This window comes from Taeniopygia guttata, chromosome 10 (genome assembly GCF_048771995.1).
Source record: "Taeniopygia guttata chromosome 10, bTaeGut7.mat, whole genome shotgun sequence".
NCBI classification, from domain to species: Eukaryota; Metazoa; Chordata; class Aves; order Passeriformes; family Estrildidae; genus Taeniopygia; species Taeniopygia guttata.
In genome coordinates, this window is record NC_133035.1 from 3,719,657 (window position 1) to 3,736,909 (window position 17,253).

At 46.2% G+C, this 17,253-nt stretch overlaps 1 protein-coding gene across 2 annotated transcripts in view; it reads right to left on the reverse strand.

Moving 5' to 3' along the window:
- CSNK1G1 (casein kinase 1 gamma 1) overlaps positions 1-17,253 on the reverse strand; it is a 95,607-nt gene that overhangs the window by 18,501 nt on the left and 59,853 nt on the right. For both annotated transcript variants that reach the window (XM_030281858.4, XM_030281857.4), the window contains exons 6-8: positions 8,372-8,523; positions 2,521-2,755; positions 126-211 (exon numbers count right to left, since the gene is read on the reverse strand). In XM_030281858.4, the coding sequence (XP_030137718.1) occupies positions 126-211; positions 2,521-2,755; positions 8,372-8,523 (473 nt within the window). The remainder of the gene's footprint in view (positions 1-125; positions 212-2,520; positions 2,756-8,371; positions 8,524-17,253) is intronic.

The window sequence follows — 17,253 nt, forward strand, 5'->3', positions numbered from 1 at the left end:
GGTGCAAGGGCACAAAGAGAGGACAGCATTTCTGGCTGGATTTTGCCAATGTTTCCCCAGCAGATTCTCCTCTGGGTAGAGACTAGCCAAAGTTTTAAAGGACAAAACCTAAAGCTTGAACCTACCTTCAATCCTTGCCAGGGCAAGCTGCCTCGGAGGAAATACATGAACATATGGCCAAGGGCTTCTAAGTCATCTCGACGACTTTGCTCTAAAAGAGAAGAGATGACAAATTATTGCTGCAGAAGCAGAAATGGCTCTGAGATCTCAGCAGTAGCCACACCTGTACCTGATAAAGGTACCACAGGGACGTTCACTCACTGTCTGCAGCTCAGATCTTGTGCAAGACCAGAAGCTGTTTCAGAAAGTCAGAAAATGTGTAAAATCAGCCAGAAGCCATGAGGTAACATGGGAACTGCAAAACACACATCCAGCCTGAGGTAGAATGGACAACTCTTAATTGCAGAGGAATAAAGCAGAGCCTCAATTCCTCTCTGACCTGCCAGTGTCAATGATGCCATGTGGTGCTGGATCATTTCCTCTGGACTAAATGGGAATGGGATACTCACAACCAGCTGCAGGGATCTACCCTTGCACAGTGCCACCCCTTTCCCAATTTCCTCTGCTGCCCATCAGAGCAGATCAAAAATAGCTCCTTCCAGCGCCATGGAACAACACTTGCTGCTGCTGCCACATGCAGATGTTGTAATTATAAATGAAGGGGGGAAAAACGGGCACGGAGCCAAAGGAAAAATATCCTAAAACAAGCAGCCAAAATGTATCCAAAACCCCAGGGAAGGACAGAAGAGAACAACAGATGTGGAGGCAACACTGGCTGGGCTGAGCTGCACTCTGGGGTTCACTGAGCTCGTGGACTCATTTGGTGCACCCTTCCCTTCTCTGAACCCCACGAGCTCCAAACAACATGATCCATAATCCAGAGCAGATCCAGCCCACCACACTGCAGCCACCACAGGAGATGCTGGGAGTGGGAACACTTGGGAGAAGGGAACTGAAACTACAGTTCCTGCAGTTATCCTGATAAAAAGGAGAAAAAAAGAGGATGCCCTGGGTAATTTAGTGCAGTGATGCAGATGGACTTCCAGGAAGATGGTAGAGTGCACTTGTCTCTCTGAAAAACTGCAGGCAGACTTCTGAGTTTGAAAGCTGAAAGGATTGATTCCACCTGGGCTGGTCTCACCAGGGAAGCATCAGCTCCTCACTACCCCTCTGGGCAGGGACAGCCCCCTCAAATACACCCCCAGAACTGATTTGGACCCTTCCCCTGCATGAGTCTAGGTGGGAGCTGAAATCCTGTGGGAAATGGGTCCTAAGGAAGGCACATGGTGCACTTCAAACACAAACACATCTTCACATCTTCCCTCCACATCGCCTGCACCAGCAGCTTCCCATCCTGCTCCCACTGCACCCTCCCATTCCTCCATCCCTGCCTGACTCTTCACTTTCCAGAATTAGAAACCAGGCTCATCCCTCCTTACTCCCCAAAGACAGTGCGCTCTCCAAGTGGGAGCCAACATGCTAGGAGGCCTCCTGGAGAATATTCCATTATCTCACTGCTTGTATGGATTTAAGAGAATATAAACATTTAGTAAGTTATTTTTTGCCTTTCAGCCGCAGAAATGTAATATTCTGGTAGGACAGAAAGCAGCGAGGAGAGGAGATGAAAGCCAGATTTAAAGTTATTTAAATCATTCATTTTCTCCAACCAATTACTAGGTCAGGGAACATCCAACTCTAACACCTGGAACTGGAAGGCACTGGGACAGCGCTGTGCTATAAAAATCTATTTGTCTATCATCCAGTGCAGCAATCACCGCCTGCCTTTTATCAATGCAGGGCTGCTCCCAGTTATTTACTTCCTAATAAAAACTGTAATTATGAGACTTCCAACATTTCAGCTGGCTCAGTTCCTCAAAAGAAGGGATAAAAGAAAGAAAGGCACACAACTGTAAACGGCATCGGGAGGTTCACAAATAGCTTCAGGGGCGCAAGAGAGCTGAGCCAAGATGCTATGGGAGGTCTGCAGGATTCAAATGGCAAGCTGGAATGTGTCCAGGGAAGGGACTGGAGCTAGGGAAGGAGCTGGAGTACCAGGAGCAGCTGAAGGAGCTGGGGAGGCTCAGGGGGAACCTTCTGGCTCTGCACAACTCCCTGACAGGAGAGGGAAGCTGGGGAGGCGGAGCTGGGCTCTGCTCCCAGGGAACAAAGCACAGAGGAACAAAGGACAAGAGGAAACAGCCTCCAGCAACACCAGGGAAGGCTCAGGTTGGATATTAGAGAAAATAATTCCCTGAAAGGGCTGTCAAGGATTGAACAGGCTGCCCAGGGCAGTGGTGGAGTCACCACCCTGGGAAGTGTTCAGAAGATGTGTGAATGTGGCACTTGGGAACACGGTTTAGAGGTGAACACAGCAGGGCTGGTCAATTGTTGGACTCAATGACCTCAGAGAGCTTCTCCAGCCTAAAGGACACTCTGTAAGCTCCCTCCATGCAGACAAACCTTTGCCAAGGTGTGTGTTGATGGACATGTATCTCGCTGTTCCAGTGAGACTCTTGTGCTCCCTGTAGGGAATGTGTTTTTTGGTTTCTGGGTCAATGTACTCCTTGGCCAATCCAAAGTCTATGATGTGGATGACGTGCTCCTTCTTATTGCCCTGCCGGCCAATGAGGAAATTCTCCGGCTTGACATCCCGGTAGATGAGGTTCTTGGAATGCACGTACTCCATCCGAGAGATCTGCAAAAGGAGGGAAATGTTACTTGTGAGCAGAGCCCTGGCTCCCAGCAGAGCTGGAAGAGGAATGTGTCATCCCTCCTTTCCAAGGCTATCACGCTGTGCTCCCTGCTTTATTCCCACGGAAATGGCAAAGGCTGTTTCTGAGGCGTTACCACTGGGATGCAGCTCTTGGCAGGATGCCACGGGGAGCTGCAGCAGCCTTTTTGTATTGATTTTAAACATACTAAACCGGTTACCAAGAGCTCTTCCCTTGCCCACCTCCTTCCCCTGTTGCTCTGTGTCTTACCACCTTCCTCCCTCGACCCATATGTTGTCTTAGACATGCCAGATTCTTCATGGAGGGGGATTTTTGGGCAGGCAGAAGCTTTACAATCTTCAAAGCTGACTAAAATAATAATAATTAATCTCACTGCTGTCAACTAGGAATAGCTGGAATATTTTTCAGCTTTTGACTAATGTTTTTCTGGAAGTTTGACTGAATGGGAAGGTGAAAGGGCAGGAACCTCACTTCTGAGGTGATGGAGTATCTCTAACAACACACCTTATTCAGAAGATCATCATTAAAACTGCTTTTGAAAACAAACTTATTGCAGGTGTATTGTCAAGCAGTTCTCCCCTGGGTCCTGAACTTAGGAGATGATTCCAGTGGGAAATAATTTTCAATTTCACTTCATTTATTACCTTTAATTGCCTTTATATGTTTCAAATGAACACATGTGAACCTCCATTTATGGCTGTCCTGGTCACAGCTGCCCTGCATGCCAAAGGGCACAATGGCTTAAACAAGATGCTTCTTAGGAAAGGCTGCTGGAATTGACCCAGATATTTGTGGGCCAGCAATGCTACAAAAGCTCTGCAAAGTTCCACCAACTCCCAGTTTTGTACTAATGAGCCTCAGTCCCCAGAGGTCACTGCCACACCGCTGTGAGGGACACCGGGGGACATCCAGGGTGAGGGCCACCAGCTGGTCACCCCCACTGGGTGGATCCTGGTGGGAAAGCTCTCAGGCTGGAGTCTCTGGGTCACTGAGCCAGCTCTCCCCCAGCCAAGCAGCAGGGACCCCCTGCCAGCCCTTCCAAACCCCTGCTCACTCCGTGGGGATGGCAGACCCTGACTGCTCCTTCATTTCTCACTGAATCCAGACACGTTCCCAGCTGGCAAACCCAGACTAATCTTTCTCTTTACAGATCTTGGACCCACACCTGGTTTTAAAAGTCCACATGCATATGATCCTCCACTACACTCCCAGGCCCTTACCATGCGCCCTATTTTAAAGGAAAATCTGCTGCATTTCCACCCCTCAGAAAGAAGTAGCAGGCAGGAGGGGGCAGCTCTCTTTATAAAATAAACAGCTGTACAGGGAGGGCAACAGACAGGAAAACATTTGCTGCAGGTGAATCAGGCTTAAAAAACAGAATTTGCTTCAAGACTCTTCAAAGAAGGGAACAGCACGTGCTGCCGCTCCCTCCCCTTGATGCAGTGATTGATTCCAATGTGCCGAGAAAATGGGTTTCACGGCTAACAGCCATTATTTCCAATCAATTACAGGCTGGTGCAGAGCAGAGCAGATGCTCTTCAGTCATTCTTCACACTTTGAATCACCTACAGGACACAGCAGCAGGTCGTGAGACAAAAAGCCACATTGGGAGGCAATTCAAATGAAGATGCAACCCTTGAAAGTGGAACAAAGAGTTTCCTTGCCTCTCCACACATAACAAGCTTCCAAGTGGAGCCTGACTGGCTCATTTGATTTGTTCCTGCTACCAAAGCAGCTCAGTTGTTGAAATCCCAACAGCAATTAGAGACCCTGAAAAGGGGCTATTTTTTTCTCTTTAAAAACTCTCGGCAAGTTGCAGCAGGCAGGACAACAACCTGGACAGCTGAGGTATCAGGTGAGCCAATATGCTCCAGCAGCAATCAAGGGTACTTATTTTCCTGCCTTTTTTCCTCCCACCTGTTTTTTTTTGCTTCCACCACACACACACAGCAGCTGTGGGGTCTTTCATATTCCTTCTTTACTTCCACCTGCCTGGACGCTTCATGCTTGAGAGCGCTGCTCAGCCATGGCAGCTGAAAGACACTCCCCGAGTCACAAAGATGTTTCTTGGAGTAGCTTCCATGCTTTATTCACCCTGAAAAGACACTCTCCCTGCTGGTGGCTGCTGTGATGTGGAGTATCTGGGCTGCATCTCCCTTCCAGACTCTGCCTGAGCACACACGAGCAGCAGTGCTACAGCACAACCTCAGCATCAACCCCATCGCGTGGCTGAGGGAGAGGGGAAGTGGTGCTTCCACTCCAGAATTGTACTGGATGCAGAGGTGCAGTGCCCACTCCTTTGGGTTTGAACTACAGGCTCAAACACTCTGAATTCCTTCTTTTAGAGGCAGAGAAAGCACTTGAGGAACTGGGACTAACTTGGAATTGCTCTAACACTGGAAAACCAGCAAGCACGTGTGCACTAGGGTAGACAGAAGACTGAATTACAGAGGGATTTCCATGGCCATGGCCGGCTGAGTGCATCCTTGGAGCATTTCATTTCCATTTCAGATGTCAGAGAAACCTTTAGGAGGGGGGAGAATCCCTTGGCACACAGCAGGACTCCTGTGCTGTAGTGGAGAAATGAGAGGATATTGTGACATTTAGCAGGTGCCAAAGAAACCCGTGCTTTCATTTGCCTTCCTCCTGCCAAGGCAGCAAGTGTAACAAACCCTCTTATGCCAGAAAGGTAACTCTTAAGAGACTGATCTTCACAGCAGTTCCATCTCTAGACCTTCCTGATAAATTTGAGCCCTTCTTCCACACATCACCTGCTTAAATATAGATCAGATCAGCAGAGAATGAAATTAATCTTGTTCAAAGGCAATTCTGATGGTCACCGGTAGAAAAACATCTTGCCACAACTTGGTCCAGATCATATCCAGAGTATTTTTCCAGTGCCTGGCAGCACAACAGAGCTTGTTGTAAGCTGTCAGCGAGCTTTGTACAGGCTGGGCCTGGCCAAGAGTGAAAAACAGAAGCCTGAATAAAAAAACATTCTCCTGACATAGTGACCACATTTTAATTGCCAAGTTTGGCTTTGCTCAGGAGCTTCACCCACTGGATCTGACCTACTGGATGTCTTCAGCTGTATGTAGGGTATGGAGGAAGCAGTTAAGGCTCTGAACAGAAGAAAGCAGTTAGAGTCTGAACAATTCTCAAACAGGCTGCTTTTCTTGAAGACTCATTGTCATCCAGTCTCTCCTGCCCTCAGCCAAAAGATCCTTCCTGATGTAAAACTGTGTTTGAATTCTTCTGTAATCCCACATGGCACTTCTTAAGAGACACTGCCTTTGTTTTTCATGGAGAAACTCCTCTTTCTTCTAACATCTGTAAAGGATCCAGCCCAGTCCTGAGATGCTGCAACCTGTCAAGCTCATTCACACCAGCCAAGCAGAAATACCTATTAAAAAATATCTTTCCCGGATGTCCCTGGTTAAAAATTAACCACAGGACTGGATGCTCCTACAGACATGGGGATCATCCAAAGTATGAGGAGAAAGATCAGGGAACAAGTGTCCACAGTTAGAATTACAGCAGCTTAAGCAGACTTGGCCAGGCAGAAGCAGGAACAAAACATGGATGTGAACCCAAGGAGTCTGAGAGTCCAGCTTTCCTTTCTCATGTGTCTCACACTGGAGTGTGACACAGTCACTGCAATTTAGTGTGAGAGAAAGACAATTTTCCCTAAAGCCTTGAGGCTAGAGCAGAGCATTTTCATTTCATTTGAGCAGTTAGTGCCAGCCCCTTTGGAAAACGCTTCTCCCAGGGCCAGGTGATGGGGCACACCCCTTAGATGTGCACACTCCAAGGTGGCAACTCATGTAACCTCCCTGAGGAGACTGAGAAGGCCCTACAACATCTCCCCATGGCCAGAGGAGCACCTGATCCTCTGAGAGAGCATCAGCTCCTCCATTTCCAACTGCTTTTGCTGTCCCCCTGCATCAGCCTCAGCACGTGTTTTCCACCTGGCACCAGTGTCCCCAGCAAGCTGCAGCCTGGCCACAAGATCAACAGGTGATGCCAGTGAAGAACATCCAAGCCCAGAGCTGAGCTGCAGCCCTGGGACATGGCAAAAGGCAACAGCCATGGCTGTGAGTTTTGATTTCCCCAGCAGTCCCTTGGGAATGAATTTACATCTTTGTATTTTCCCTGCAAAGGTCACACAAGCTGTACCTGAGGCTTTGCCATCTGCTGCCACTTGATTTAATCTAAGTCAATACTATAAATTGGTTTTCCATTGATAAAGAAACACTCAAAACCAAGAGAACTTGACTGTTCTTCTGCGGGAGGCCTCAGTACCAGGCAGGTGCTATTAAAACTTCTGCAGTTCTGATCTCAGTTTTCCATTTGAGATTCTGCTGCGTCAAACTTCAGTTTATCTGGAAAGGACAGCGTTCCTCATCCCTTACATCTCCTCTTCCCTACCATGCTTCTATCCATGGAGCTATTAGTGTGAATATACAATCCCATCTCTGCTGTGGAGTATCTGGGTTATTCCAAGGTCCAGCTATGCAAAATCTGGATTTCTGAAGCTATTTAGGTACTTGGGAATCTGCAAACCAGTATGAAAACCAAAAAAGCCAAACTGACTGGCTGGCCCCACTGACTCGTGGAAGTTTCCACATTTAGTATGTTCAGCTTTCATGTTGTTCATTTTTTAACACAAACCCAAATCCAAGCCTGGATCCCTTCCAGCTGGACTTCCTTTCCTTTTCAGGTACATTAAAGGCTCTGTGATGTTGCCCATAGAACTATTATATTATATTCCAAGTGTCAGTAATTTAAACCCATTTGGTTGACCAAATTTTGGACCAAATTTGACAGAGGCAAATGCTGGTATTTTGGCTAAGGAGGGCTCAGCTCCCATTGCCCAGTGAGGTTTCAGTCTATGAGCAGCCCAGGAGCACCAAACCAGCAGAACTGGTAGGAGTGTGGGAGGGTGCTGTGCTGCGTGTGTCCCACGGAGAGGGTGAGAAATGAGATGTTCCTGGGATGTCCAAACAGAGGGAGGGAGCTGGGGCAGGTACGGGGCAGGGGCGTGTAGGGGATGTGGGACGCAAGTCTGTAGGAATCCAGCTTCACTGGTTCTGCTGTGCAGGGAGCCAGCTCCCCACAAGCATAATCTGACCTTCCCTTCACAGGCAAGAGTCCTTCTCACCCCTGAGAAGTTTTCTTTTATAAGATGGAGAGGGACCTTAGACAAGGGACTGGAGAAACAGGATAATGGTAGATTGCTTCCTGCTGCCAGAACACAGGGTTAGATGGGATACTGGGGAGAATGTGAGGCTGGTGGGGCCCTGGCACAGGTTTCCCAGAGAAGCTGTGGCTGCCCCATCCCTGGAAATGCTCAAGGCCAGGTTGGACAGGGTTTGGAGCAATTTGGGATAGTGGAAAGTGTCCCTGCCCATGGCAGGGAGGGTGGGACTAGATCTTTGAAGGTTCCTCCAACTCAAACCACCCAGTGATGATTCTATGATGGAAGAAGATTCTCTCAGCCCTGAACCTTGCACTGGTGCTGACCCTAGGATGGATGGACACCCAAGGACACCCCAGGGCAGGGCCCTGCCATCACTCACCAGCTGAATGGCGATCATCAACACTGTCTTCAGAGTGAAGGTCCTGTCACAGAGGTCAAACAGATCTTCCAAGCTGGGACCAAGCAGCTCCAATACCATGGCGTTGTACTTCCCACACGGTCCAAAGTAATACACCTGGGGGAGTCCTTCAGCTGGAAGAACAGGAAAAGAACTGGAATCAGTCCATGGGACAAAGTTAATTCTCCCCGCCCCGCGTGCACACCTTTTGTTAGGCAGTTTTATTGTCACTTCTTTAGTATTCTATCTGATGCTGCCCAGCAAGGAAACAAGTTCCAGCACAAACTGTGACTGAACCAAAGGCCAAACCAGTGCAGGTTCTGCTCAGCTACACCTTGGCACAGACAAATGGGATTTCAGAGCAATTAACAAATCCACCTGAAAGCATTGAACTTTGGCAGCTTAAAGGCTTGAATTTAGGGAACAAGACATGAAGTTCCCTGTGTTCCACTAAAAACCAGGCATAGAACAGCCCCAGATGTGGGCTAGCACTTGTTGGAGCACTTAGGAAGATGACAGTCCTTGGAGAAAATGAAGCATGGCCAATAAAAGGCTGCTTTGTCACCAAAATAGAACCCAGCCCTTGTTTTTCAGCACAACCTTACACAAAGTTTACACTCAGTAAAAAGGAAAAAAAACCTTTTCCTTTAAAATAGAGAAAAGTTTTAAATTTTGACAAATCACCACACAAAAATAGGTGATCATGGTCATTAGCATATATGCATACACACAGCTATCAACATTGAACTGGTAGGAGCCAGAGCCCATCTTCCCACCCAACTGACTCTCTGTGGGAGTACAGTGTTGATACTCATCTGGCAGGGGATTTTTGGGTGGATCAGCTTTCTGAGAGGCATCAGAAGGGAAAAAAACAGTCTTGATGTTGGAAGACTCAGAGAGCTGCACAGCACTCCTGGAATTACCTTTGAGTCAAAAAGGAAACCACAGCAGCCCATACAGGAGGAATTCAGTGCAGACCCAACTGCTCATTTTGCTAATCAGCACCTGCACCAGCACTCGGCGTCCCTGCATCAGCACCAAGCTGGGTAACACGTTTAAATATCTATGTATTTCCAGTCTACACCTCATAAGAGCTCCAAAACAGAACACAAAGGTTTTGTTTTGAAACATAGGGCTTTGTCTTATGTCAAAACAAAATATTTGTCTGAATGCCCAAAGATACAGCGTCCTGCTATTCAGTGTAAAGGCTGAGCACGGGGAGCTCTGCTATGTTTCTTCCCACAGAGATCCACAAATTACAGTGCACGGGACCTGAAAGCACTGTGATTACTAATTTTATGGCATGTTTTAAACAAGCACAGGCACACACCTGGATTTGCATAAGTGATCAATGTTAGATATAGCAAAAGACTTGACTAGTTAAGTGCAGAGTTTGGTGTCAGCTCTGTGAGGTGCTCAGTGAAACATTTAGTGCTGGAGACCGTGCCAGCCACACAAGTGCATGTCCTACTCCAGATTTAGGGAAGCCCTGCTAATCCACCCAATTAGGAACTCTGGGCACTGGGAACTCTGCAACCTGCCAACAACATAACAAATGCAGCACTGAGGTCACTAAACTGTAAATATCACAGAACTTGTGCTTCCAAGTCCTGCTCCAAATGAACAGAATGCAGTTTGACAAAGATTACCCAAGGAGGGCTTTAATCTCATTAATTTACATGTTCAGGGAATCTGTCATCAGGATGCATTAATGGGATATTACAGAGTATTGCAGGATTCCCTGGCTAACCAGTGTTTTGTGTCCCATGTAAAACACTGACCCAAGCTGGGTTTGGGAGGCTGCTGCTCCTAACAGAGCTCCATGCTTTAGGAAGCAGTAACAGTCATTAAATCCTCTAGGAACACAGGATGGTTTGATGCAGAAACAATCCAGAAAGCCAAACAATGATGGGATATGATCCAGGCAGCTCCAAGATGATTTCAAATATCCCCAAATCAACACAAATGGCAATTTAATGTCATCAGCTTAGTGCTGAAGGCTGGAATAATTGCAACAGCTCTTGAAGTGACTCACAGTGAGCCACTGGGTTTTTAGTAAAGCCTGATGAAGACTTACCTACAAAGTCACCTCTAACACCAAGATAAGCATCTCTATTTTTTAGAGAATAATAGAATAATAATAGAGAATAAGAGAGTAACAGAATGTTTTATGCAAAGTTTAAACCTGAGCCCGTTACAGGTTCTAGATACAGACAGACAATGAGTACCTCTACCACAATTTCTAGAAGTCTCAAATAATGGAACTGAGGAAGGAATTTGGCTTAGGACTCTGCTAACTAAGGTATGCAGGAGAATAAAATTGCAGAAAGGCTGTTAAAGAAGGTGAAAGAACCCATTTGCAAATCAGGGAGAACATTTAATTTACAGTCTCACTTGGTAAGGGACAAGCATTACAATTAAAATCAGTTTCCTACTGGGCATAAGACCCAGGAAGACAGATTGCAGCAAGACCCAAAAGGTGGAGATTTCACATAGGAAATGAAGCAACACCCCTTAGTGCACTCTGGGATCCCAATTCCTTCAGCTTTACCTACTCAGAGCTTCCAGCCCAGAGCTTGGTGTACCCTCTTTGTCTTAAACCCTCAGGAAAGCTCTGCCTTCTGTGGGAACTCTGACAAACTGAGGCCTTAGTGAAGAACATAAAAAAAAACATCCTAAATGTCAGAATACAGGAGACATCATTGGCTTCAGGCGTATTTTTAGGGTTCGATTTTTCCCTGAGGGTTTTCTCTGACTGCCAGCTCTGCAGTCAAGGACTTGCCTCTTGCCTTTGCCAGGATAAAGCTGCTGTAACATCTCTCTGAATTCCACAGCCAGGCTGCACTGCTGTGTCCTGGATCCAAAGGAGCTCCCAGTTCACAATAAGGATCCTCAGCTCCACACTAGTTACGGAAATAAAGTTGGGAGGGACTTGGCATAACATCCTCAGCTCACTCAAACTCAACTCAACGTTCACCATTTTTTTGGGAAGAGGAAAAACTCGAAAGATTAACTTGATGTGCACATTAAAAGGTGTGTTGGCAGATAAAACTGGATGAAACTTGAGATACAGGCAGCTCCAGAGCCATTCTGAACAGTAAAAAGGGCCAGCCTAAGAAAATCTGCATAAAATTTGATTTTGTCACAGTCCATCTACATAATTTATGACGTAGCTTGGCTCTATTTCAGCAAAAAGCATTGTGTCCTGGTGCTGAGTCCATTGTCACAGGACTCACAGTGAACCACAGGAACTCATAAATATCACCAGCAGATCTGTAAATACTTAAGAAGGATGTTGCCAGCTAAAGAGATTGATGGAAGAAAAAGGACTTTCTTGCCTGGGCAGTTGGAGTTGAGGTTTTTAATGGAAAGTAATTGCATTGGGAGAGGGCTGGAAAGGTCACACAAAACCATGGTGTCCTGCTGTAGGTGAGCAGCTCTGAATTCAGAGACTGTGGGATGAAAAGCCACCAGCAGAGCAGAGTCTCATACTGAGGATTCAAAGGTACAACTCAACACTTGAAGTACAAACCATGATCTGTTTAATGCAATTAATGCATGAAATCACATCAGAACCAGGAATTTCTCCATGTATCAAACAAGAGCAATACACTAAGGGAAAAAAATATAGGCATGATATGTGCAGGTTCTTCTTTGCAAGCAAACCAGTTTATTACAGCAGAGACTGCTGCAAGCAGAAATCATCTCAATTTGCTTAACGGCTTTGGTCTCGCTGCTGAGTGATTTGGCTCAGCCACATGGAAAAGGGCCCACTCCACCCTCACTCTCACAGGAAGTTTATCACCCCAATAAACACAGACTGATTGCTGCACCGGAATCCACAGGCAAATTCTGCTATTTCAGCAGAGTGATGTCTTGGAAGAAATTCAAGCTGAGCACAGCGAAAACCTAGCAAAGCATTTTGTAGATTAAAGCATCACTGCTGGAATGAGAGCAAATGTAGACATCAAAGCCAAAAATTCAAGACTTTGATTCCCCCACACTCCCGAGACTGGCCTTGGCTTTCTGGGGATGCTAAACTCTCACTGCTCCTGGGCTGCCACCAAAAGGGACTTTCCCATTCTTCCTCATGCTCTGTGGCTGAGCAATATGTTGGACCAACCCAAAAACCACTTGGCTTGAGCTTGAACGTAAGAATGGGAACAGTAACAAAGAGCAGGATCACTGCTCTTCCAGAGAGCTTCATCCAAGCTGGAGCAGCACCTTTCAGAAACTTCCATCACCAGATCAAGCGCCCTGGATGATTCCAGTAATGTTATCTTGCTGCCATAGGTTTTACAGCATGACTAATGGCCACAAAACTCCTCAGACACCCAACATACTAAGAAAAGCCACATTAGTTCAGGCACACAGACATTCCAAAGCCATTTCCAGGACTGGTTATGAACCAATGATGGGTAGAGATGCCAATCTAAGGTTATGCCCGAGGGAAATCAGAGTTTGCAGCACCTGCCCTGCATGGAGAGCAGAGGAAGCAAAACCCACCTGCTCCAGAAAAGCACCTGGCCTGGGGCTCTGTGTAAGCATCACGAGAGACTATGAATAAACTTCATCAACAGCAAGTAAAATACAGCCAAGGAGGAACGAGGGAGCAAGTGCAGGAAGCTGCATGTGGCATCTACGTCAATGGAAGGACAAGTGCAACATCCCCATACAGCAAATCACCAGGAAACATCCAGACCTTGTGATCAATATTAGTAATTTCTGAACCACCTGTGGTTTTTGCTCCCATGGGGAGTTGCTTTCCACTGCCCTTTGATGAGGTGTAGCCAAACAGAGAAGCTGATGTCTTCAATATCAAGAATTAAAGAAGAATCCAGACCCTCTCCTCATGCAGATTTTGACACTGAGCTCTATTGCAGAGGGAAGACACTCCTGAAGAGCCCCAAATTCCACACCCAGAGGGGGAAGGAATCCAAGGCCCAGCAAAAAGCTGATGCTTGACGCAAACCCAGGCTCTGTGTGGGCAGCAAGAACTCTTTCTCACTGAAAGAGATGCAGACACACACCAGAAGCATCAGTGCACAGAAAGTTCTGTGTGGTTTTAAAGAGGCTCTGATGAATGGGCCGTAGATTGTCACAAATTCTCATTCAGAGTAGAAAGTTTATTTTTACAAATCACAGAACACAAAATTACAAGATGAACACCATAAATAGCAACTGTGAGAGGGCTGAATATCTATAGCTAAAATTAAACATGTTCCAAACAAATTAGACAAATTGCTTTAGAGTAGTCAACCCATTTAAGCTGATTACACTAATGAGGATCTACCCTTCTCTTAATTTTCAAATTGGAATAAAATCCTGGCTGAAAGAGAAGATTTGTGATCAACATCGACTGGGCCAAGATCTCAGCTTTTAACCTCTTCAAACATGTCCCATGTAAATCTACCTGAGCATGTTAGTTAACAGGTTATTTCTGTGAGCTGCAAGTAAAAAGACTCATTCTGCCCCTCAGATTTTGGAATAGTCTGCTTCAAAAATAGAAAGATGGGAGAGAATGTTGAGATTGGGCTTATTACTGGTAATAACTTTGTCCTAAGGGTCTTTTATATATTTGATTGGATGCCTTTCAGAGCTATCCATCTTCAAAGTACAGCTGCAAAAGCTTTAAAATACAGTCCTTCACCTTCAGTCTTCCCTGGAGGAGCTCAGGGAAGAACAGAGATTCTGGGTGATTGAGTGTTTTCTCTTGTCTGAATAACAGCAGTTGAGATGTGAAGGAAAACAAGCACAAAATGCAATTTGTGACTTCAGCACCTGCTCACCTGCAGGTGCAAAAAGAGGTGGTGAAAAAGGTCTGCCACAATCTCACCAACCTCTCCTCAGCTTCACAAACCTTGAACTGGCATAAGATTAGGGAAAGAACCTAAAAACAGGGATCTAATCCAACAACCACAGACAGAAACATCCACATGGAGAAGTTGGGTTGGAGGACTCCTGCCGGCACCGTGGCAGCTCCAACAGTGATCCACAGAGAGGACCACCATGCTATGAGTGCCCCCAGCCTGTAACGCTCCTGAATAGTTTCCTCGCTCTCTTGAGCTTTGATACTGTGGTTTGAGAGCCCACAATTTACCTTTAGTTCTTTCTCATTCACCTGAACAAGGTGAAGAGAAGCCAGACCTGTCCAGACTCCTCGCACATCTTCTGTCCCTGAAAATCCTCCTGCTCTGTTTGCTCCAGCTGCTCCAGACACTCTGCTCTGCTGCCAGCTTTTCACAGCATCTTTTTCTTGCTTTGTCTGGGCAATAAATCACTCCTGGCAAATGCTGAATGCTCCTGCACCACTGCCTAGCCGGAATTTCTGCAGCAGGACTTTCTGCTTTAGCCCATCGGTGGGTGAGGAGGAGAGGCAGGGCAAGGCCCTACTCCTGGCCTTGGACGTGGAAAAGGTGCAGCTCAAACACTCTCTGAACTCAAGAGGAAATAACTCAAAGGAGAACATCAGAAGCTGGAAGGGACCTCAAAGCTGCAGGGACAGCTCCTGGTAGACCAGGTTGCTCCAAGACCCATCCAACCTGGCCTGGAACACTTTCAGAGACGGGAAAGCCACAGGAAGCTATTGGATCAACACCTTCTCCCCTGATGATGGCAGAGAAAGCTGAGCTTTTAATAGAAAGAGAAAACACTAAGCATGTAATAGTTGTGAATGAGCTGTGAGGAGACTACTGTCATCTCCAGGGAGTTCCATGTGGACTCCAAGACTCCGGCCTCATTCCAGCTTATCTCAGGATATGCAGGATGTATTTAAACCCTGCTGTGTTTTGTTTCATTTTGGTAGTATTTGAATCTACAAAAAGAAAAAGGTACAGGAAAAGAAACAGGAGAAAAACAGACCGGGGAAGGACAGAAGGAAGAACATATTTGTTCTTGATGCTGGTAAAAATCCAAACAATTTGATTTTTACTTCAACTGCAGAAAAACAAATCTCAGGATCGCTGTGTTATTAGAACAGGGTGGCATTTCATCTTCCTTGAGTGGTACAGGCTGGTTTCCTGACATCATGGCTTCTCTTAATTAAACAACTTTTCACATCCACAAAGCAAGAAGCACTTGAGGAGGGGGTACCAAGGAGACATTCATATTTGTATTCATAAAGATAAAAAAAGTTTGGGAGGAGAATCAGCCCTATCTGGTAAGGCCAAATGCAGGAAAACTTCCAAAATCTGGGAAATTTACCCAGAAACACCCATTCACAGGCAGTTTTTTAGCTGTAACAATTAAATTAGTCAAGTGAAATTGTTTCTGCTCTTGACAAACACAAAAGAATAAAGCACAGCACAATAAATTGGGTTTTTCTGGCAAGTTTCAGAAGACTGAATCACATTTGTAGGGCTTGGGGGAAATTACTACATTCAAATCTCCACATTACTGTTGGATTTTATATCCAACACATTGTCTTGCTCCAGTAAGGATGGCAGCTGGCATATAGAACAACATCTTAAAAGAAGGAAAAAAAACCAGTAAATAATTTTAGAAAAGTTTTTTAAACCACCCAAAAAAAGTTCTAGTTTAGTTCTATCCTTAATACCTTTTCCTACAAAGCTGCAATGCAAGGACAAATATGAAAGAAAACCATTGGAACAGCTGCCCAGGGCAGTGGTGGAGCCACTCAATAACATTCCTGGAGGAATTTAAGGGCCATGTGGATGTGGCACTTGTGAAGAGGGGTTCATGGTGGCCTTGTCAGTGCTGGGGTATGGTTGGACTTGATGGTTTGAGAGGGATTCTTTTCCAGTCTAAACAATTCTGTGATTCTGCTCCACTGCAGGTCACATAGCCATGTGAGCTCTGCCAGAGCACACCTGTGTGGCCAACTGGGTTCTGCTGCTTAAAAACACCCACAAAAACCCAACCAAAAACAAAGAAAGAAACCAACAAAGACTCAAATTCCCTCCCCAAAAAATTAAAAAAAAAATCCAAGGAGAAATTGGAAGTTGCTCCTGATCAGTTTTCCTCTGCTGTGCAATTACTCAGCCCTACCTGCTGAGAGGGAGTTGAGATGAAATAATGGGTTCCTTGGTAACTTTCTTTTCTTTTGAGAACAAGTTCATAGAATCATGGAATATCGTGCATTAGAAGGGACTTAGAAGGAGCAACAAGTCCAACTTCTGTCCCTGCACAGACACCCCAACAATCCCACCCTGTGCCTGAGAGCATTGTCCAAACACTCCCTGAGCTGTGGCAGCTCTGGGGCTGTGACCATTCCCTGGGGAGCCTCTTCAGTGCCCCACCACCCTCTGAGGAAGAACCTTTTCCCATATCCAACCTAAACCTCCCTAATACAGCTCCAACTATTCCCTCAGGTGGTGATCCTGGTCACAGAGCAGAGATCAGAAGTGCCCCTCAGCAATGTTATGCACATGAAGTGATGTTATGACATTACAGGTATAATCTCAACAAAAATCAACAACAAGAGTTCTTGGTTGCTCAGCAGCACTCAAATTTAACTCCAGAAGCAGAGCCAGTGAAGAAGCTACTTCTGGGCAGATGAAAAATGCCATGAAAGCAGCAAAAACAAACTGCTTGTGCTGAATTGCTCCTCTGCTGCCCAGAGAACATTCTGGTTTGATCACACCGAGTCCCAAGTGGCTCCTGCTCTTCCTCAGCTCATCTCCATAGATGTTTGGCTGGAGGCAGAGCTTCTCCCTGCTTCCTCCCCAGCTGCACACAGGGGTGACACCTCCACGATGACAATGCAGGGAGGGTCTGACCGGCTGAGCTGGGCAGCCACAGCTCTGAGCAGTGGCCACAGTCAGTGTCACCAGGACAGCACAGTGACATAAGGCCAAACTGGCATATAACAGGCAGGATTTGTCGTGGATCCAACAGCATTTTTA